The sequence below is a fragment of the Poecilia reticulata genome, chromosome 16, assembly GCF_904066995.2.
Source record: "Poecilia reticulata chromosome 16, P_reticulata-male-v2, whole genome shotgun sequence".
Lineage (NCBI taxonomy): Eukaryota > Metazoa > Chordata > Actinopteri > Cyprinodontiformes > Poeciliidae > Poecilia > Poecilia reticulata.
In genome coordinates this window covers 3,764,678-3,787,523 of record NC_088845.1, presented here as the reverse complement: position 1 = coordinate 3,787,523, position 22,846 = coordinate 3,764,678, and the positions used below count along the sequence as shown (strand labels likewise).

Here is a 22,846-nt window from a genome sequence, read left to right as displayed (position 1 = left end):
ACAATACCATGTTTACTAGAATTAACGGTTTTGTAATAGTTTAGTATCAGCAAATTCTAAAACTGGTTTAGTATCAGAATACAGAAACAATATAAAAACAACAGAAACATTCTCCTGGTTGACTTCAAACTAATTTTAAATATAGATGTTATTTTGTGGCAGGAAAGTTGTTCCACTGCTCAGTCAATCAGCCCAGCAGTTTCTTCTCTTTAATCACAGCAGGACACTGACATGGCTAGGAGGAATACAAAATAATAATAATAAATAATAGCTCATCTAACATCTGTATTTAGCATAGTTTTGGTTCATTAATAATATTTACAATTTAATTTCAGTTTCTTTGAGTCTAGATTTTGTTTTTCAGATCTTCATTGGACCAGTAGAATAAGAAATCAAGTGAAGCATTGTTCATTTGATCGCAAATCATTCCTCAGGTGCAAACGTCTGTCAAGTCATATTACATTTGGCCGGGAATCAAACACCCAGGAACTTTTTCAGCACGTAGATCTTCATTGGAATTCCATGAAAACAAAGAAGAGGCTGTTTCTCTCTGTCGAAATACCTCTGAGAGTTTTTTCTTTTCCCTGCCTTTGGCCTCTAATGAATGCTGGGTATTTCTGAGAACACCTTGCCCTTGTTAAACAGGTAATACAACCAAACATTACAAAAACAAGCAAAAGAATTAAGTCCTATTTTTTATAGTTGCAGTAAAGATAATCATATCCTCTTTTTGATTAACTTTGCAGTGGACTTCAGAATATAACTACTTTGATAAAAAGGGTTGAAAAATGTTTTATGTCTATTTCTCCCATTTAGGCAAAAACAAAGGAGGAATACCAAATTAAAAAGTTCATCAAATAAAAATAAAGTTCAATAATATTTTTAGACAGTAATTCACACATTGATCCTGTGGTATAATTATTATCCTGCACACAGATTGTAAAGCTCACTTGGTAGATTCATTTATTTGTTTATTATTAAATGTATTATTTACTTCTACACAGCTAAAAGTTCTGCAGTCATGTGCACAGAAAAAATATAACAGCTGCACACAAATAAAGTAACTACAGGGTAAGATTAATCAGAAATGCTTTGGAGATTCTGCAGACAGAGCAAACTGGTGGAAAAAAATGGTCAAATTGTTTAGAGATCAGATATTAGAGCTCCATTAAATGAAGGAACTGTTGTAAAATCACTTTACTAATACTGAAAGCACTTATGATTTAAGCAGTTTACCCATCTGAAAAACTTGAAAATGCAGCAGATTGAGCTTGACTCTGTGACCCTGAGAAAAATATTCCTTAGAGGCAAATCCTGCCCTCTAGTGGAAAAAGGAAACAATGCAAGAAAACAAAACCTGTTCTTACATAGCACTTAATAATAATACAGTCTGTGAGATGCTGCCAAATATTGCACCTGAGAAATTTGCTACATTGTAAAAGGAAAATAAAAAAACTAGAGAATAATTTAAGTAGTACAGCTATTTAAATGTAACTAAAATAATCTTCTAAACAATCATGTATACAACATGAAATCATGTTTGAAATATGTATGGTAAATTCAGTGGTGGAGAAAGTACTCAAAAAATTTACCTAAGTAAAAGTACAAATACACAGACAAAAATGTACTCAAGTAAAAGTAAAACTACCACATTAACATTTGCACTTAAGTAAAAGTAAAAAAGTACTAGCTTTTAAAAATACTTAAGTATTAAAAGTAAACGTACTTGCTTAATGGATTACCTAATCACTAATATCATTAAGTGAACCGATCATATTTAATTTTAATAAATTAGAAATGTGCCATTTTAATGAACAATGCCACAGATAAAGCATGTTGTGTTTACTCTCTAACATAGTTTAGACTTAGATATGTGATTCTATGCATCATAATTCGACGGATGGAAACATCTGGTCTCCTGTCCTAACACAGCATGAATTTCACTGTTTTGCCACTAGTGGCCTTTATTTTGAAAGAAATCCAACAGAAAGGGGAAAAAAGGTGGGTGAGGGAGGACATGGAACCAAGGAGCCACGTAGCAGAGTTGTAGTCAAGACCACCAACCCAAGACCAAGTCAAGACCAGCACCCTGCGCTATGTGACACAAAAAATTTACTTTTACCTATCAAAATTACTTCTCAAATTGAACTGAAAAATTCACCTTCCCATAAAAAAATCTAGATATTAAATACTTAAAGCTGAAATCAATTTAATCAGTAAAGATTAAAGACATCCATTTGTGATATCACGCAAATTGATGTCACAAAGAGTGATGCATTAATGTCACAAGGCTGCAGACTTGAATTCTACGGTCATTGCCATTGCAGAAGTCGCAGAGAAAACTCGTAAAGATTAACGTTCGAAAGTTTTTTGATTTCTCAACAAAGGATTCAAATATGAGTGAGCAGAGCAAGTCATCGCTTTCTCAATCAGAAAATGTTACAATGAGCTCAGCCAGACCCTCAACTACAAAGGCTGAGAAGCTGTTTGGAATCTTAAAAAATGGAAGCGTGTTGACTTTTAATAGACAGACTCCAGATAAAGAAGATGAGGAGGAGAAAGATCAGGACTTAAAATCATCACCATGGAGCAGGACAACATCGCCTTAGTGAAAAAAAGTACTGCTCTGGAGCAAAGAAGCACCGTTTTGGAGCAGGAAAACACTGCCCTGGAGCAGATAAACACTGCCCTGGAGCAGGAAAACACTGCCCTGGAGCAGGAAAACACTGCCCTGGAGCAGGAAAACACTGCCCTGGAGCAGATAAACACTGCCCTGGAGCAGGAAAACACTGCCCTGGAGCAGGAAAACACTGCCCTGGAGCAGGAAAACACTGCCCTGGAGCAGGAAAACACTGCCCTGGAGCAGAAAAACACTGCCCTGGAGCAGGAAAACACTGCCCTGGAGCAGGAAAACACTGCCCTGGAGCAGATAAACACTGCCCTGGAGCAGAAAAACACTGCAATGGAGCAGATAAACACTGCCCTGGAGCAGATAAACACTGCCCTGGAGCAGGAAAACACTGCCCTGGAGCAGGAAAACACTGCCCTGGAGCAGGAAAACACTGCCCTGGAGCAGGAAAATACTGCCATGAAGGAAATAAGCATCACTTTGGAGCAGGAACCAATAACCTTGGAGAAGAAAGGCACTATCTTTCAGAGTATATATACAAAAACATGCAGCTTTAAGTGGAACAGTTGAAGAAAAGGCTGAGGGACACAGAGAAGCAGCAGATATAGTTGCTTCTCATGTCTGGGTTCTCTCCGGGTACTCCGGCTTCCTCAAAAAGCATGACTGTTAGGCACCTGACTATCCTACCCATGGGATCACTAATCACATCACTAATCACGTGTTTAGTGGCTGTTTCAGACACAGCCACAGAAACAGCCACCTGTATTCAGACATGTGGTCAGAGATTTCTCCACTACACATTTGAAAATGCAATATGCTTCTCTAGGGCTTCATAGCGAGTCCTGTGGGTCTCCTGCCCAACTTCAAGGCCTTTATAGTAACTGCATGGAGTTTGCATGTTCTCCCCATGCATGTGTGGGTTCTCTCCGGGTACTCCGGCTTCCTCCCAAAGTCCAAAAGCATGACTGTTAGGCATCTGACTATCCTAATCACGTGTTTAGTGGCTGTTTCAGACCAGACAGCCACAGAAACAGCCAACTGTATTCAGGTGAATGGTCGGAGATTTCTCCACTACACTTTTGAAAATGCAATATACTTCTCCAGGGCATCATAGCGAGTCCTGTGGGTCTCCTGCCCGACCTCTAGGGCTTCATAGCGAGTCCTGTGGGTCTCCTGCCCAACTTCAAGGCCTTTATAGTAACTGCATGGAGTTTGCATGTTCTCCCCATGCATGTCTGGGTTCTCTCCGGGTACTCCGGCTTCCTCCCAAAGTCCAAAAGCATGACTGTTAGGCATCTGACTATCCTAATCATGTGTTTAGTGGCTGTTTCAGACCAGACACAGCCACAGAAACAGCCAACTGTATTCAGACATGTGGTCAGAGATTTCTCCACTACACATTTGAAAATGCAATATGCAATATGCTTCTCCAGGGCTTCATAGCGAGTCCTGTCGGTCTCCTGCCCGACCTCAAGGGCTTCATAGTAACTGCATGGAGTTTGCATGTTCTCCCCATGCATGTATGGGTTCTCTCCGGGTACTCCGGCTTCCTCCCAAAGTCCAAAAGCATTACTGTTAGGCATCTATCCTACCCATGGGATCACTAATCACATCACCAATCATGTGTTTTGCGGCTGTACATGTAAACAACCTGCACAGTAAAAAAAAAAAATCCGTAAAAAAACAGGAAAATGTCCTGGTAATTTTGTTTTTTACGGAATTTCCAGCAGAATTTTTTCCGCAATTTAACAGCTTTTTTCTGTTAAATTTTAAACATAGAAAACTTAAATTACGGAAACAACCTGTTAAATTACGGAAAAAATTCCGCCGAAATGTACTGGCAGAAAATTACCAGGACATTTTCATTTTTTTACAGAAAAATTTGAACTAAAATACTGTTAAATTACGGTAAACTTCCGACGGAAATTCTGTTAAAAAACTGAAAATATCCTGGCAAAAAGTTACAGGACATTTTCAGTTTTTTTTTCTTCCAGAATATCCATCAAAATATTTTCCATAATTTAACAGTTTATGTCAAATATACAAATATTTTGTTAACCCAAAACTGAAATTCTGTCTTTTTACTGTCTTTTGTGATATTTTAACACTTTTTTTTTTTTAAAAGCCTTGGACATTTCCAAATACTTTTGTCTTCCAAACCATTGAAGTCTGTATTCTATACCATATATTAATTATAGTGTAATATATATTAAAGTTAATGTATTTAACATTGACCAGTGACCAGAAACCAGTAAGCTGCTCCCAGTGTCAGAATCTCACTGAGGAAGAAACTGGATTAGGTTTTCTGTCACTTTATTATTTCTGCTATAACTGATGTATATTCACATATAATATAAGTTAATAGAGTTTAATTTGCAATTTTTGTGTCTTTGTGTCATGAGATAGATCTCAGGCGGCTGGTGAGAGAAAAAGTAGATCTTGGTCTCTAAAAGTTTGGGCACCCCTGGTACAGATACTTACTGTAAAATGTAGTGGAGTAAAAGTATAAAGTACCCATTATTAAATCTACTTAAGTAAAGTACACATACAGGAAAATTGTACTTAAGTTCGAAGTACTTGTACTTCGTTACTTCCCACCACTGGGTAAATTGTATCGGCAGTAAAATAAGAAAACAATTCCAGAACACGCCTTAGGGGGGCGCTCTATTGCAATAAATAGAGGCAGCCATATTTAATATCAGCATTTTGGTCATTTGGAAAGTAACAGCTGTTGTACAAACTTCAAGTATTCAAGTTTTATTTGGATCTTCTCAACAAAGAAACAGAATTTCTAAGAAACAAGTAAAGTAGTCTTTCTGTAAGAAAAGGGATCCTTAAATCACTCTACAGGCAAAACATGAACACGGTCCTGCAGCTTTGCACTCTTTTATTTTAGTATGTATTTCAGAAACAAAAACAGAATATTGCTATTGCTCACACAAGCTTTATTTAGCCAACTTAAATAAAGCTTGTTGTGCCTAAAGCTGTTTCAGATAAAATGACTACAATGAGATTAAAAGCAAAAAACATTGCTTTTTTCATTGCTTTCAGCAAAAAATTTCTGAAAGCGATATCCACTTTAAGGAGATTGTAATTTCTCTGCATGATCTTTAAAAGAAAGTTAAAAGTTAAAGTTGCATTCTGACATTTTTATCTGCATCAATCACCCAAGTTAACCAAATTTAGGCTGTTCTTGAATTGTGGTCAAGGCCAACAATACACCTGCATTATTGCATTATTAAGCTGTTGCTATGATTGGTTGACTTGCTGTACGAGTTAAGTTTTTGTCAGGCGTGTATAATACAGAAGACAGTCAGTGCATGTTTGTTGCTTTGTGTAATCTGAAGTCCATTTCTTCCTAATATTCATACTAACATCTTCAGTCATGAAACAACTTCATACATCATCTCTCCAGACGCCAATATCACTGAAAGCACTTATGACTTTAGCTCTTCATCCCAAAAAAATAACAAAATTAGGATAACACAAAGTAGAGATAATCCATTCATTTATACCATAACCCAGTGTGTAATTATTTCTATTAGTAATAAAATTAATAATAAAGAGGAGATCATTTTGAAAATGATTCTTTACCAAAAGGTTTGAATTCAAATGTAATAGTTTGACATCTCCAAACTGGAGCACCTTTAAAATAAGCTTTACAAACCAACGTTTAACTAAATAAAAGCTGCTACCATTCACTTAAATGTAACTGAAAAGTTACAGTTATTGTAGGGCTTTTATTTTGATGCCGTCGCTCGATATTAAATAGAGTTTAATAAAAACTTAATTTTATTACGTTACGTCTTTTTCTGCATCAATCCACCTGCATCAGACTGCAAATGTTCAGACTTAGGTTGTAGAAGACACAATCACATTGATTCCACACAAAAAAATTAAACAATCAGACTTCATAATGTTTTATTAATTTCATAATGGTAAGCAAGGGATAACATGATGTGGTAGAAAGCAAACAGTGAGTGTGATTACTATGTTAAGACTGCAAGTACTTCCATGCTATGGAGGTTAGTACATTTCTCATCATTAGGTTAAAAATGGCTTTTAAATTCTTCAGTTGGAATAAACACTGATATTTGGACCCTTTTTTTTTTTTACATAAAACAATTCAAGAAAAAGTAAATGATATAAAAATGTTAGGTCAGAAAGTCCTCACAGGAAAAATGTGTCTTTTTCAGACGCTCATGGTGACCTGGATAAACTGCAGAGAGAGATATGACCAGAGTTAATATGCCACTTTTCATCATCTAACAGTAAATAATTTCTACTTATTCTAAAAAGCATGTTTCGACAATATTCTGCAACTAGCTGAGCTGCTAAGCAAAAGAGTTAAATATGTATCATATTATTAAAGATTGCATACATATTGCAAATGACATTTTTAATCGTTTTGTTAATGAACCAGCTGCACAAATCTGATGTGTAAACCTAAATAGAAGCCACAGATCTTTAATTTGAAATATGAAAAGAAAATCTGTTGAAGTCTAAACTGGGACAAGAGAGTCTGGTGTATCTTCACATCTGGACCAGGCAAAAGGTCCAGATGTGTTTTTATTCTCACCATCTGAACCCAGTGTGTAAACTTTGAGTTTTATTGACAGTACTAGTCAGGTCCCTAACCAATTCATTGAACTTCCAGAAACTAAAACGGGAAATTTACTTTTGCCTAAACTTACGTCATCGTACTGAAAAGAGGCATTTCCACTGTGGGCCGTGTCCCTCCTTCGGAAATGATCTAAAAAACACAAAGAGTGCAACAATTTAAACCAAAGCAATTAGAAGTGTTACATTAAGAAATAGATAATACATTTTCATTGCATAAAAAATAAACCAAACACTAAACAAAATGTTAACAAAGCTGACAAAATCTAATTTTATCCTTTATTAGATGTTTAAATCTCCCTAATAAACATTAAGACAGTGTAGTGATTTAAGGATTGCTGTGCTCCATTTTCTTGATGTTGGTCAGGACTCTGGCAGCAGCAATTAGAAAAATCAATTAGATTTTGACAGATATGGAGCCACAGCATCATAATAAAAGGCCCTACTAAAAATAAAAGCAGAAACCAGATTCTGCCTTTATTGGATCTTGTTTTAAAAGGAGCCTTTTATTCCTGGCAACATTGTTAAGGTGGCTGATTTTAAGATATACTTTATGCAGTCCAAGTCCATATGTAGGGCCGATGTCCAGCCATCGTCTTGGTCTCTATCCAGAGGAAGATTTCAGCAGAGGATGTGAAATGAAATAAAACTGAAACTGGTTTTCTTCATGAAATGAAGAAGTTAGATCAGATGATTTGATAAAATGTCTCAACAAACTGAAGCTGATGTTGGGAAGCAAATGACAGATTTTCAGTTTCGAGGTACGCCACAGATTTAACAAGTCATATTTTCCAAACCACAAAAAATTTCCATCTCATCTGTGGTTTAAACTGTGAAAAACTGATAGCATACAACACAAAACCACAAACTTATTTTAATGTTATTAAGCCTCCAAATAATATTAAAAATACTGTAGTTAGACCACCTTGCAGCCTAAAGCACGTTATGCAATCAGCTTATCTCATGTTGAAAGTAAACTGATGAAGATAAATCATTCTTTAAATATATGATCCACAAAAAAAACATAGTAACTAAAATCCCACAATATAGAACATTAATGTTCACTTTATTTCCTGAAACAAAGTATTAAAATGCATGCAGGTTCAGACATGTGATCTCTGAGAGGATTTCACAAACTCACCCAAACTGGTCCTAAAATGAGCAAAGATAAACATGCAACCATTTTTCTGCTGTACATTTAGTGGATACAGAATTGTTAGGGTTTCTGTTTTCATACCAGCTCGACTCACCAGTCAGAGCTCGGAGTCTCACACAGCAGCTCACAAACTCATCAAAAGGAATCCTGCCATGGTTGCTGTAGCGCTTCATGATGCAGTTCATGGCCTGAGGGCTGAGATTGTAGCCTGCAGAAACACGCAGGGTAAAAGAAATCAATCACCCAACCTGTGACACAGAGTGACTTTTACTATACATTGAAGAAAATGTCATGATGCAATGTCAAGTAAGAGAAGTTCCAACATAGTCTTAATTTTAGCAAACATATCAAAGTTGTTTTGAAGAGTTGAAATCAATACAAGTGGTTAAAATCAGTCCGTACCCATGGTAGTGATGGCCTGCTGCAGCTCATGGCCCTCCACTGTGCCGCTGTGGTCCCGATCGAAGGATGAGAAGGTGGCTTTCCAGCCGTTCAGGGCCTGGCACAGATCCTTGAACTCATTAAAGCCCATCGTTCCAGACATGTCCCTCTGTGAGAGCATTTTCAGTCAAGGACCTCACACAACTGAAGAAATTAACTTCATTCAAGACTAATTTTAAAGATGAAACATGTTAATTTGATGCACTGTGGCGTTGTCTACAACCAGACAAGGGATTAGGAAACTGCAAAGAAGAGAAAATACTTTTGTGAAGATTTCCCCCAAAAACAAAAATGGCTCTCATTTCTGTAGCTAAAACGACACTTTTTAGAAATATATTGTGAAAACTGGCATAATTTTCATTCTAACTATAAATAAAAGCACTCATCATTTTACAGTTGATGATCTTAAGCTGGAGGTAAACAGACAGCTAACGTATTTTCTTAATCCAATCTTTGTTAAAAAAAAAGGAAAAACTATTTAATATCAAAAGCAAAAGCAGAATATAAAGCATTCTTACATAATATCATCATGCAAGCAAACTGTCTACCAGAGTGCGATATTCTACTTTAACTGCATTTTCAGTCATTCTGTTTATTTCACTGCTGATTATTTTGCAGTATTGGTGTTTCTTTGTTTATTGAGGCAGTTTGCATTGTGGTGTTGTGGTTAGTTCAGCCCCCACCTACCTGGAATTTCTTTCAACCTCTTGTGGTTAAAGTGTGACTAAAATCAACACATCTTTACTTGATTTAAAGCAAATCAAATCAGAGGTATTAACTGTATTTTCACTGCATTACTTTTTCTTCAGGTGTAATTTTTTTCTCTAACATAGAGAATTTTAAAAGCAGAGCATGAGACATATTTTGTCTCTAAATGTTACAGAACTACTCTTAGAAAGGGACCAAACTGCAACAGCATCTGACATGAAGTGTTTGTTTCCTACAAGAAAACAAACCAGTTGCTTTACTCAGATGTCTAAGCTACACAAATCCCAGCCCCCACTAACCACTAACAGAATAAAGTGGTTAAAAGATGGAGACTGTGAGTGAGAGGAATATCTGCACATCTCTCTGCAGGAAGTACTCTGTGTAGTTTGCATGAACTTAAGTGGATCTTGCATTCATTTTGCCAAGGAGTCAGATGTGATAGTCATGTGTTTTGGATAGAAATTTTATAAAATGTTCAGTTTTTTGCAATTGTTGACAAATTTGAACCTTGTATGTTGCCAAAACTAATAACCTAACCCCAATGTTTCTGTATTTAACTCTGTCTATGCAATGCATTCCTTTCCTGACAGGCTGGGCATTAAATTCAGAGGGTCTTAACTAAACCTTTTGCTCTATAATGTTTAGAATAACTCAATTAAATGTTTGGGAGCCTAAAAAAGATTTATTGGAACATTTTTACTCAAATGTGAAGTGGTCTCCATATAAGGAAGGATACATCCAGCATGTTAATCATCAGTCTGCAGGTGTCCAGGCTGAAAGCTGCAGAGAGAGAAGCACACGTAATCAAAACTATTCAGGAAGCTTTAAAAGAGGCAAACAATAAAACACAGGTCCTTTTTACCTATTGTTTATGGTCACAAGGCATAAAACTGTGTGAAACGGATTGTGACGACCTTGGTTTTAACCCGATTGTGCTTAATCACAAACTGGAATAGTTTATGTTTAATTAAAAATGGAAATAAATTGCAATATGTCAGGATAAAGAGCCAAAAAGACCTTAAGTAATAAGTAATCTAGACTCATTTAAGTGGATATGTCCACCAAAATGTTTTCCCCTTACGTTGGTATGATCCAGACATGCCGGACTGCGTGAGGCAGCGCTGCAGCTCGTCCGCTGAGATCTGCCCATCCTGACGAGGTTTCATGAAACAGATGGAAGAACAACACACAACACAGTCAGATGCATGTTTTTATTTATTTAACATTTATTCAACTAGTTGGCTTGTTAAAAACAAATTCTTTACAATAACAACCTGGCAGGGAGGTTCTTGTAAAGCACACTTTACAAGAAACAACAAACATTCACAATATTATTAAAATCAACAATAAAAACAACACAGAGACAAGGGCATGCAACATAATTGACATCAGATTTTTTTTTTTTTGCAAGTTTCAGACAGAATCTTCTTTAAAATAGTTATGGAGAAACAAATACAAAAGCATCAGAAACACATTGCAGTTCTCATTGTCTCACCTGTCCAGCCACCTGGGAGAAGAATCCATACAGAGGATCTTGTTGCTGAGGAGGCTAGAAAAGGAAAGCAAGAGATTAAATCAGTGATTGTTACATTATAGTTGCTAAATAATGTCTTAACTCTGGGAGAAATGCCAATGTAGAGCAGGGAAGTGTTGAAAATCATTTAACTGAATCCTAGAAGAGAACAGCAGCTGCATGTCATGGTTATAAAGTAATCCTAACTTTAATGGGTATTTTGTTTTACTGAAAAGGTCATAAAATTTTCTGAAAAACTTTTTAAAGCTAAAAAAAAGAAAACAACACCACTCAAAATCAGAAACGCATTGTTTCTTTACAAACCATTAGAAAAAGCACACTGGTTGAATCTTTTATTATGATAAACTGAAACAATAGTTATATTGACAACCAGACCAGTTGATATAAACTGTTAGGTTTTCTCTATGTTTGTTACATATCAGTCAGTGGATCGCACAGGAGCAGGAAGATGTGCATTGATGCAGAAATGGAGATAACATTGTAGCTGCTTAATTTTCCTTTTGATTGAAAAACACTTCTGCAATGACTGGTTATTCAAATTAAAACATTTTGATTGAATGATTCAGTGGAGAACATCTTATCATGAAGGAACGCCACCCAGCCTCACCCTCAAAGATACAATAAAGTCAGAATAATGAAGTCACACACACGTCGCTGGTCAAATAAACCTTTCAACAAGAGCTTAAAGTTCAAAGGTTAATCTGTTATAAGCATATATATGCTTGACAACTAGATTTTTTCAGTCAGTTTTCATTATTTTGTTCATAATTTATGAAATATTTAATCATCTGGAGATAAATATGAGTCATCACTGCAACTGAACAGAAGGATGAATCAAAATAAACTTTTTGAGTTTAATGTTAAGAAATTAAACTAATTAAATTAATGTTTAATTAATTTTAGTTGGAGAAACATCAGCTTAATTTAAGAAACAAAGAAATAATCATTTGTAGATGCACAAAATTAAACTATTTAAATACCTGCAAATTTGTGGGATTTATAAAATAATTTATTTGAACACTAACAACGTCCTGCTGTTTCTAATTTATCACTTCCGCATTGTTTGGGTCAGATGTCCGATTCGGGGCAGAAGAACAATAATAATCAATATTTAATCACTTAGAGGTTAAATTTTTCTCACCATTCCTGGGAATCCTCCGCCCGGAGCTCCATATCCTGGATAGGCCATTTGATTGGAGTGCAAAAAACAACTAGTTCAGGACTTTTACAGGAAGGGAGTTGACTGCCGAACAGCACAAGCTCAGAAAGCGACCAGTGACAACACTGAGATAACCGAGCAGCAACTATATAATTTATCTTGGAAGAATTGAGCTGTAACTGTGGGAGGACTAAATAAGTAGAAATAAGATGAGGAAGAGGGGCGGCGTACTTTCAGATGTGTTGTTAAATATCGCATTTCCTGCATTTGACCCACCCATCTACCTTCTAATTGGAGGAGAGAATCCACGTGACATGATATTAGCAAATCAGAGCCCAGGTTACAGATACGAGCTCAGAAAACTGGAGAGTGAAACTGATATGTCCCATAGGAAGTACTATCAGCAAAATGTACTCGCAAATTAAAAAAATATGACATACATATTATAAGAAAGGGAAAAAGAGAGAAAAACAGAACAATGCACGCCTGTAAATAAGAATATCTGTGCAACAGCTGGAGTTAATCTATGGGAGTTTTTCAGTTGATCGAAAATCGACTTTGACACGCCTGCGGGATCCAGGTCACCACCCTGATCTTTGAACAGATTTTACACACAACCTAGGACAATACAGATAAGGAAACTATCAGGAAACTACTTGATCTTGATCTGGGCAGTAGCAGGAAACTACTGCCCAGATCAAGAGCTTTTATCAAAAGGATTTTACTCCACACCACCAGTTAAAATCATTTAGTAATTTTATATAATAATGTACAATGTCCACACAAAGGTACAATATGTACTAATGTACATATTTGCAAATAAAAATAATTATAAAATGTATATTCTTTTAAAATAATTGCGTGAATTCACAGCATTAGTTATTTTTGTTTTAATGATGTACCATGTCTATGATACCAATCTATGTAATTAAGTCACAAAAAAACTGAAATTGGATAACACAGGAATTATCCTATAGTTGCAAGCATTACATCATTGACTGAGAAAACAGAACCAATCAGCTTGTTTTTCCAGGACGAAACGCATGTGGTCGCTTCTATTTAAAGTCCAGAGTGACCCAGCCCGGTCAGATTCAACAGAAGTCTGGATTGAAAAGAGGAGGTCCGGTTTTCCTCATGTGGTTGTGAAAGGATCTGAAGAAAACTAAATTTGTGTTGGGATGTACAAACTGACTCCTGAATGTTGGATTCGGTCGCATGGACCTCAGATTTGTGTCAGTCCTTTTCATCAAGGCGGACTTTCCACAGGTGTCCTGAACCACCAAGATAACAATGAGGATGAAGATGAAGAAGTATTTCCTGCTTCGTGCCATCATACTATGGGTAAATTTAAGGTTATTCAATATCATAGAGAAAAACAGGGTGGAAATCAGATCTTGGTGTGAGAATACACAATAATAATAGAGTAAACATGAAAAAAATTGTCATGATGCTAAATATTATTTGTCATTATTGGCGTCTAGTTTTTATGCTCACTCTTTTTGCATCTTTTATAGCAGTTAGTTATCACTGATTCTCTGCTATCTCAATCACAACTTTTATCTCTAGAAAGACATAATTCATTAAATCTTTCATTTCCCAATCCTTTTTAAATTTAAATCTACTCACACTGGAACCCAACACAATTCAGTGTTTTATATTTTTCCCATTTAATATTTTTTGTTGCTTGTATTGTGCTTAAATAGTCCTTTGTTTGTGTGTTGTTTTTTTTATCACCCACACACTCCCTGTTGTGTGAGCATATGCACTCTGTGATGCACCTGCAGGACATTAGTTTTACCACTGCCCAAGCCCAGCAGGTCTTTTCAGGAAACAGATGGATCAAACATACGTCTGAAGGAGTAATCCTCCTTTTTCAACCAAACATATGACGGAAAGGTTCTGAATGCTCAGCAGTTTGTGCCTAAATTAACCCTGTTTTTCACCTTTTCTCACAGGCTGTGATGATGGTACTCAGCAATCTGATGATGCTCAGTGGTTCACTTTCGGACCTCTGGGGCTGCCTGGACCTGATCACTCCTCACAGCATCAAGTAACAGAAGCAGAGCATGTGGTGGAAATGTTGCAGGAATGTGCTGACTGCTGTTGTGCTGAAGGACAAGTGATAAAAACCAACTCCACTGGAGTTTATGGCCAGAGAGAACAAGAAGGTTTGAACCCCTGCTGGTCTGGATTTCTACCCAACTATTACGTCAGTAAGTGGAGTCCTGGTGTTTTATATTAACCTGGTTAAAACTGTCACTTTGAGTTCTGGTAGGAAAAATATTAAAATTTATACCTCTAATATCAGAGTTATTTAGTAAAGTTGATGTTTTCACTTCATTTTCCTGTTTCTACCATTTGTAAGACCAGTTCATTGATGCTTATGAAAATGTTCAACTATCAACAGTAATCATGGATTGTCAAGATCTCCTGACTTCACAAATGTTGTTGTTTTTGACTAAAAATAACAGCAAAATTTTTCACAATTTTTCAGTTTCAGATCTTCTCTTGAACTGTTTGCTCTCTTAGAACAGGAGTCTGCAACCTTTACAAAACAAAGCAATTTTTGCTCTCAGTCCAGCTAAATAAAACTATTTTAGGAACAAAAATACTGACTTTTTGAAAAAAGATGACATATATGTTAAATTGTATTATAAGAAATCTGTCATAATTTTTAAAGAATAGCAATTTTTCCCCTTATTTTTTGGTTTTGATATGAAAACAAACACTAAACGTTTTGAAAACTAATACCTACATTTTGCTATTTGTACATAGTTCCCAGTTTAATAAGGAAAGTAGATCTAAAGTAGATCTGACTTAAAACATTTTAAATGGCTAGTACTATTTAAAACTTCAGTTGTTTCTTTATAAATTTTAGCTAAAATTATTAAGAGTCATTGTGGAGGGTCTAAAGAGTCACTTATGTCTCCGGAGTCACAGGTTGACTAAGAAAATATTAGTTTCATTTGCATTTGACTCAATGATAAAACTAAAAACAATTCACAACTTAAGTTCGAAATGAATGATTTTGTTAAAAACTCAAAGTATGAAAAAAAATTCCATCCATCCATTTTCCGTACACCGTTGCCCGTAGTTAGGTCAGGGGGGGTTGCTGGTATGAAAAAAAAAATCAGAAATAAAAATTAATACTAAAACATACTTCTGTAGAATAAGGATTCTATATGTTTGCTTATTTCGAGGACTTTGATATTTGTCAACATTTGATTAATTTTACATGTCCAAACTGATGGGAACAGTTGCAAATTATCATGGAAAGTAAAAGAAGAAGAACTGGACTGTCATGTAACAGCTCTCATAGTTTTGGACCATCTACATATAATCCGATAGGCTACTAAGCTAAATAATTTATCACAAGCAAATTACTAATAATCCATGATGAAGTTGATTTGGCAGGTGATTAATAGAGCAAACTAAATTTGAATGTAATTGTGAATATCTGTTTTGCAGTGAGACGAAACATGGTGTTGGAAGTGGAGGTGGTGGAGGAAGTTGCTGTGGAGGACACTGTTGAATTAATGTGAGAACAAATATTTTTATCACTGTTTTATGGTAAAGATTTAAGATTATTTTATATCCTTGTATAAACATATGTGCATGTTTTTTTAAGTATTGCTGTTCTTCTCTTCCCAGGACTGAGGATCTGCTTGCAGATGATTTTCTGGATGTTGAATTTTTGCCAGGCGAGCAGCTCTACCCACCATAAAGACCTGGGTGACTTCCATGGTGCTCTGATTTTACTAATCAGCTTCTCTTTAGATGTGATTTTATCTGTTTTATATTTCCCTGTTTCATCTTTAATTCTGTGTGTTATACGTTTCACAGATGAACATGAATAAAGTTTTTTAAAAGCTCTTTTTGTGTTTTCAGTAAGTAGTCCTTAAAATGTCACTTTTTCTTTAATTTACTTAAAATATACTTCTCTTATAAAAAAACTATCTAATTGACCTTCGTGCTCAAACAGTGCTTTATCTATTCAGAACACCAAATGTGACAAAGACAAGCAGGATCAAATGTTGGCCTGTCTCTACATGTTGTGCAATTTTCCTGTAAAATTGAGGGAAACCAAAGCATGAGTAAAAATCGAAAAAGCATAAAACTGTACAAATTCATCATCCCCCACTTATTGAATGAACCATAAGCCACGTTGTAGTGACTCTTTCATTTAGTCCCTATAAGGCGGTTTTCTTATTGAGCTCTTTGTGATATTTCATTTATTTGCAGGATTTTCTCTATAGTTGGCACAGAATGAAGTGATGACTGTACTGAGCTTCATCAAAGGGAGAAATTCAGAACAACAATGTGGTAAAAGATAAAACCACACGCTCATGCTGGTAGGATTTGTTTTTCCATTCGATGGCCCATATCGTGTGGTTTTCCATGTATCACATTTCAGTGGTCCAACCACAACAGCAGGCTGTGGTGAAAAACAAAGCATGAAATATAGAACAAAACTAAATAGATGGTTTCTTTTCACATTTTCGGCAAATTTTCTTGAATGAAAAATGTGATTTTGTTGAGTTGTTTCATATTTCCAGATCCATAGCACCATTAGATGCAGAAGAATCAAAAAATGCAGACTCACTCCAACACATGTGACCGAGCCCACTGAAGACAGAAAACCAGGTTCCCTGTGGGAACTTAAGGTAAAAATCAATACATTTGATTTTAATTGTAAAAAATTTAATGAAATATGGAAATATCTGGACATCAGATTAAGACAATATTATATCAGACAAATGACTATAAAGGACCAAAGTAATTTTTTTCCAGTCCAAATCTTTCAAAAGGCCCAGTTCTTCACCACCAACTGTGGCTGTGGGTGTGGTTCAAGTATTTAAAAATATGTTCAGGTCCAGAGGTCACAAATATGAAAAAAATGGTCGTTCCAGCTTAAGGTTCTGGTTCAAAATGAACAAGATCAACAAAAGCAAAGTTGGTATTTGGCAAATCACATACATTGGATTACTAGTGGCATTACAAAATGTATTCTATCCAAAAATAAAAATCATAATTAAGAATTGATTTAATTAAGAATGAGCAAATTTAATACATGATTTAAAGTACACAACAAGGTTTAAGTCATTTAAGAAAAACACATAAAATTTTCAGTATTAGGTTAAGAAAAAAAATAACTACATGGGCAATTCAATGACTCAATGGGCAAATAAATGGCTCAATGGCAGTGCATCTGCCATTTTTATGTATTACTTTTATGTATTCTTAAATATCTTTTAACATTTACCAAAAATCCAATTCTGGATTTTTATATATATATATATATATATATATATATATATATATATATATATATATATATATATATATATATATATATATATATATATATATATATATATAGTGTCGGGCATAGTGTACAGGAACATCTGTGCAGAATATGGACTGGAAGCCCCAAGATCAAAGTGGGGAACACCCCCAAAGGTGGTGGAGAATGACCGAGCTAAGATCCTGTGGGACTTCCAGATCCAGACAGACAAGATGGTAATGGCGAACCAACCGGACATTGTGGTGGTGGATACAGAACAGAGGAAAGCCGTTGTGGTGGATGTAGCAATACCAAGTGATTACAACATCAGGAAAAAGGAGCATGAGAAATTGGAGAAATACCAGGGCCTCAGGGAGGAACTGGAAAAGACCTGGAAGGTGAAGACCACAGTGGTGCCTGTGGTCATCGGGGCCCTCGGGGCAGTCACCCCCAAACTGGAGCAGTGGCTACAACAGATCCCAGGAACAACATCAGACATCTCAGTCCAGAAATGTGCAGTTCTAGGCACAGCCAAGATACTGCGCAGAACCCTCAAGCTCCCAGGCCTCTGGTAGAGGACCCGAGCTCAGAGGATGAAACAGACCACCCGCGGAGGGTGAGAAGGGAATTTTTATATATATATATATATATATATATATATATATATATATATATATATATATCCCAAAAATAAACAATTCTATATTCTCACAAGCAAGCAATTATATAAAATAAAATTTTAAACATGCATCTGTTTCATTTACAGCCTGACACCTGGGTTGGACCAATTCTACCACTACTTAAGATGATCCGGTTGTGCACCAGACAACCTAATTCTAAGTGCTTGAAAGCTGAGAATTCAATGAAGATTGATAAATTGATTAAAGAGATGGAAGAGAATGCCAAGCTTGAAGACAAATGTTTCCAATGTGACAAAATTAGTCCTTCTACCTAAAACAAGCCACATTTTTTCTCAGACCTTTTATACTCTTGTGTGATTTCTTCACAAAACACAAAGTCTAAAGGTAAATAAAACTTGAGAAACAACTGTCTCAGTATTGTCTCAGAGCAATGAATTTCTAACATAATACACATCACATAGTATAAATGACACATACTTGATATAACTTGAATTACAAATTGCAGAAAGTGATACATTAAATATGATGGTATGTTTGGTAAGAAAAAGGCTTATAGTTTCAGAAAACATAAGACAAATCACAGAAATGAAAACCGAGATGCCGTGTGGAAGATCTCATTGGATGTGCAGAAAGATGATCTGACAAGGAGTTGCAGGCTGAAGATAATGATACCAATTGCAAGTACAAACATTTTGGTGAAAAAAAGGTTCTTTGTGCACCTCATGAAACATGCTGGCTGCTTTAGTAGTGTGATTTTTTTTACAGGCACAGCTTGAGCATCATGTAGATGTATTTCAAAATCAGTAACTCTACAGGTTGGTTTTTCTAATAATCATGTCTCTAAAATAAGCAACCAAATCCATAAATGTATAAACAAACTTGAAAAAAATAGACTAAGATCAGAGACTTGACATAGACAATGTTTTACTCAAAGACTTTCACATTCTCTTTTTCCTGCTCTAAAGGAGCATCCTAGTTGATGTCATGTCTTAGAAGAACTAGTTATAATTTTATAAATGTCACTCATTTTAAGCTGTAAAAACATCTTACTGATTTATGTAATTGGTGTAATACAATTATTAAACATGTTTTTGTTAGTTGTAGGAAATACGTGAATCAAAGAAGATTATTGAATATGGAAATATGTTTTAATAAGGAACTGAAATTTGAAAACCTGGTTGCTCAATTAAATCGTAATGACGGAAAAAGAAAGATTTCGCTTTTTGAAAAATACTTCTCAGCTGCACAGTGGCGCAGTTGGTAGAGCTGTTGCCTTGCAGCAAGAAGGTGTAATCGATTCCCGGTCTTTCTGCATGGAGTTTGCATGTTCTCCCTGTGCATGTGTGGGTTTTCTCTGGGTACTCCGGTTTCCTCCCAAAAACATGACTGTCAGGTTAATTGGCCTCTCCAAATTGCCCCTAGGTGTGAGTGTGAGTGTGTGTGTGCATGGATGTTTGTCCTGTGTGTCTCTGTGTTGCCCTGTGACAGACTGGCGACCTGTCCAGGTGTCTCGCCCGGAACGTTAGCTCCCGACCCCATTAGTGACAAGGGTGTAAGAAAATGGATGGAAAAATACTTCTCTCAGGAGAATTTGAGGAAAGGTGATAAGTAATAAAACCCAAGAGATGGCAGTAGTGGAACGTTATACGAAAGCAGCCGTTGAAATCTAAAGAAGACGAAGAAGAAGAAAATGCGTCACATGCGTCACACACTTTGAGAAGGTCCTCGCTGCAGCATGCAGAAAGGGGCGGGGACGGACCACTGTCAGCCTCATACCTTATATGGAAATGGGACCATTGCACTCCGGAAGTGAAGGGGGCGCTATTTTCCTAATTTCTAGTATAAATACCTTAAAGAAGCGGGTTTGAGATGCCGATTGAAAGAAGTTTGAGGGTTCATGTGTTCGGCACACGATCCAAAATGGAAAAGGCGCAAAGTCAGCAAAAGGTATTTTTACCTTCTTTAAAATTTTTATCACATAGTAAATCAATACGCTTTTCTAGATGACGTTGAGCATATAATAAACAGCTGTAGACTATTGAAATGCGTAATTCATAGAAGGTAAGGTTAAATTTAGCATGTAGCATAGCTAATTATTTCCCTGCAGGGCACCATTAGATAAAAATAGAAAAGTAAATAAAATGTATAATTGATAAGTGTATTTTATGCTCAAACTTTGTTTTTTTATTTTATTTAACAGATCCACGTTTCTATTTGTAACATTCGTAACGGAGAGAAGATTATTCCGTATTGCACGAATGACGGATATTTCTGTCCTCTTTGCTCATACAAAGCCGATGAGTCGTTCAAGGTACAGAATCACATAACAAGAACTGCTACGGTTCAACATAACGGTATGTAAAGCTACACTTACACTATCATTTATTTATTTACCTTCTTAACAGTTTTGTAGTTGTTTTTTTTTCATAAAAAAGACTAGAAAAAGGTTAATCCTTTTTGAAATATGTTTTTGCACGCCAACATTTCTGGAAAGTCTAACACTTTTATAAACTAAAAGCTGCCATCAAAGGTGGGTGTAGTTCCCTCATAGCCATTATTCTGGTGATAGTCTTGCAATGCACCTGTTTGTCTGTAATTTTCAGATGCCTTTGGATGTACTGGAAGCTGTTCTCCAAGAGGTGATACTAGCACAGGGAGATGCAGCTTACCTCACCTTGGCATTAACCTGCAAGCGCTTTAAAGCCATTGTGTCTGACCCAGTGTTCAGGAAGAGGACTCACTTTGCTTGGCTGGATGGTAAGAACCTTTGACTTTTTCCACATAAAACATGTTAAATTAGATTTAAACTACATGAAATTTATCATTCATTTACAGGTGAGATCAACTGGGGTAAATTTTCAAAGTCATTCAAGGCAGAAAACCGGATTCCTTTTGCAGTCGTTACGTGTTCTTCCTGTAACCGGCAATATAAAGACTGTGTGGGCTTCACTGAAAATGGAAGACGAGGAGATTACCCTCGTTACTACTGTGATGGCAGACCTGGACACTGCCCTGGATGTCAGTACTGAATGCAAGGAGAATAATAGTTGTTTTCCACAGTCTTTCACACATTGTTCATTTTGGTGACATCTTTGTAAATCTGTTCTGCTGACATTTGGATTTGTTCTGTCATCCTTTAGTTTTTCACAATGTGTTCTTTAAACATTATGTAAATTTTTTAGTGTTCCTTTTGTTGTAGTTCAGTTGATTTATATTATTTAGTTTTTTGGTAGAACTGTTGTTTCCAGGAAAAGTAACATTGTGGCTCTAATATATTAAAGAGAAAGTAGAACCAATAAAGTAGTTGTAAATATATTGTAACAGCATTGTTTAACAATTGGATAACCTTGTTTTAAAATTTTGAAATACAAGCAAAGATAATACCTTTCAGTATTTCATGTGTAACGTTTCATATACTTTAACAATGACTGGAAGAAATAAAAATTGTCTTTGCAAACCTCAGTCGTTTATGTTTTAGCAATCAGAATCAACAGTTTTTATTTAAATAAAGCAACCAAATACAGAAACATGTTCAGTTAGAAACATACCATAATACAAAGATTAAAGGTATGCTGAGCGACGGTGGAGACCGGGTGGAGGTGATGGAAACTCGGGTGAGGAGCAGTTGTTCACATCAAGCCGGACTTTATGAAGGGTAATTCAAGAAGATGAGGAGACCGGCGCCGATAGGCTGAGACGGAGGCGCATGATGAGCTGATTGGCTGAATTGAAGAGCGTTAGAATGTACACATAAGCCTGATTTATTTATCTGGTGACTTCAAAGAAGCTTTTCATACAGAAACAATGATTAATCCACAGTGGATCATTCTCTTGTCAAATAAACTTTCTAAAACCTACTTTCTCTGAGTGTTTCCAGTTTGAAGCTACATTTAAAGTTTTACAAAAGTCTCTCTGGGTTTTGCAACAATTGAATATTTGAGCGCAGTTTGTGAATCAAATACAACTGGTAGAGTTGATATAGAATTTCTAAATTGAATAGTGGGACACCAGTCCAGTGTCTTTTATCAGATTACTGGTTAAGCTGGAGTCCTTACAGGAAAGGTTTCCAATGAGACTTTATGGTAAACAATGACAATAGTTGAGCTCACCTGCAACCAAGCATAATAGTTTTTGGCACTAGTTATATTTTAGATTTAAATTTATTTATTATAAGAGTACGTTTCACTACATCACAATCTATTAATTGAACTACAGCGTTCTTGAAGTATTTGGTATCTGTTTTCTTAATCTAGGATGGACTGGTGATCTGCCCAGGGTCATGCGTGCGTGTATGATAATTAATGGATGGATAAATGTGTTCCTAAATATTTTTTAAGCCTTTTGTTTCAGCTAGATTGGGTGACAATAGATAAATACATATACATAATAATTCATTATTGTTGCTTGTTTTAAGTTGTTTATTACTAATGTGATTTTAACATTAAAAAAACAATAGTTTTAATTATTTTTTTAAAGGGACATACCACGTTACATTTTTATTTCTATTATTATTATTATTATTATTATTATTATTATTATTATTATTATTATTATTATTATTATTATTATTATTATTATTATTAACGCGGCTGGTACAGGAAATAGCGCCACTAGCGCCCCCTTCACTTCCGGATTGCAATGGTCCCATTTCCATATAAGGTAAGAGGCTGACAG

General features: G+C 35.8%; 2 protein-coding genes across 2 annotated transcripts; one reads left to right on the top strand and one right to left on the bottom strand.

Moving 5' to 3' along the window:
* Positions 1 to 6,533: 6,533 nt before the first annotated feature.
* sri (sorcin) lies at positions 6,534 to 12,514 on the bottom strand. The gene is made up of 8 exons (XM_008430807.2): positions 12,230 to 12,514; positions 11,050 to 11,103; positions 10,636 to 10,705; positions 10,291 to 10,334; positions 8,808 to 8,955; positions 8,500 to 8,613; positions 7,324 to 7,382; positions 6,534 to 6,848 (listed from the first exon to the last, which is right to left on the bottom strand). The coding sequence occupies exons 1-8, from the start codon at positions 12,275 to 12,277 to the stop codon at positions 6,822 to 6,824; spliced, it is 564 nt and encodes a 187-aa protein (XP_008429029.1). The 5' UTR covers positions 12,278 to 12,514; the 3' UTR covers positions 6,534 to 6,821.
* An 817-nt stretch (positions 12,515 to 13,331) lies between these two features.
* LOC145547641 (uncharacterized) lies at positions 13,332 to 16,120 on the top strand. The gene is made up of 4 exons (XM_081597407.1): positions 13,332 to 13,588; positions 14,203 to 14,460; positions 15,716 to 15,785; positions 15,899 to 16,120. The coding sequence occupies exons 1-4, from the start codon at positions 13,426 to 13,428 to the stop codon at positions 15,969 to 15,971; spliced, it is 564 nt and encodes a 187-aa protein (XP_081453533.1). The 5' UTR covers positions 13,332 to 13,425; the 3' UTR covers positions 15,972 to 16,120.
* The last annotated feature ends 6,726 nt before the right edge of the window (positions 16,121 to 22,846 follow it).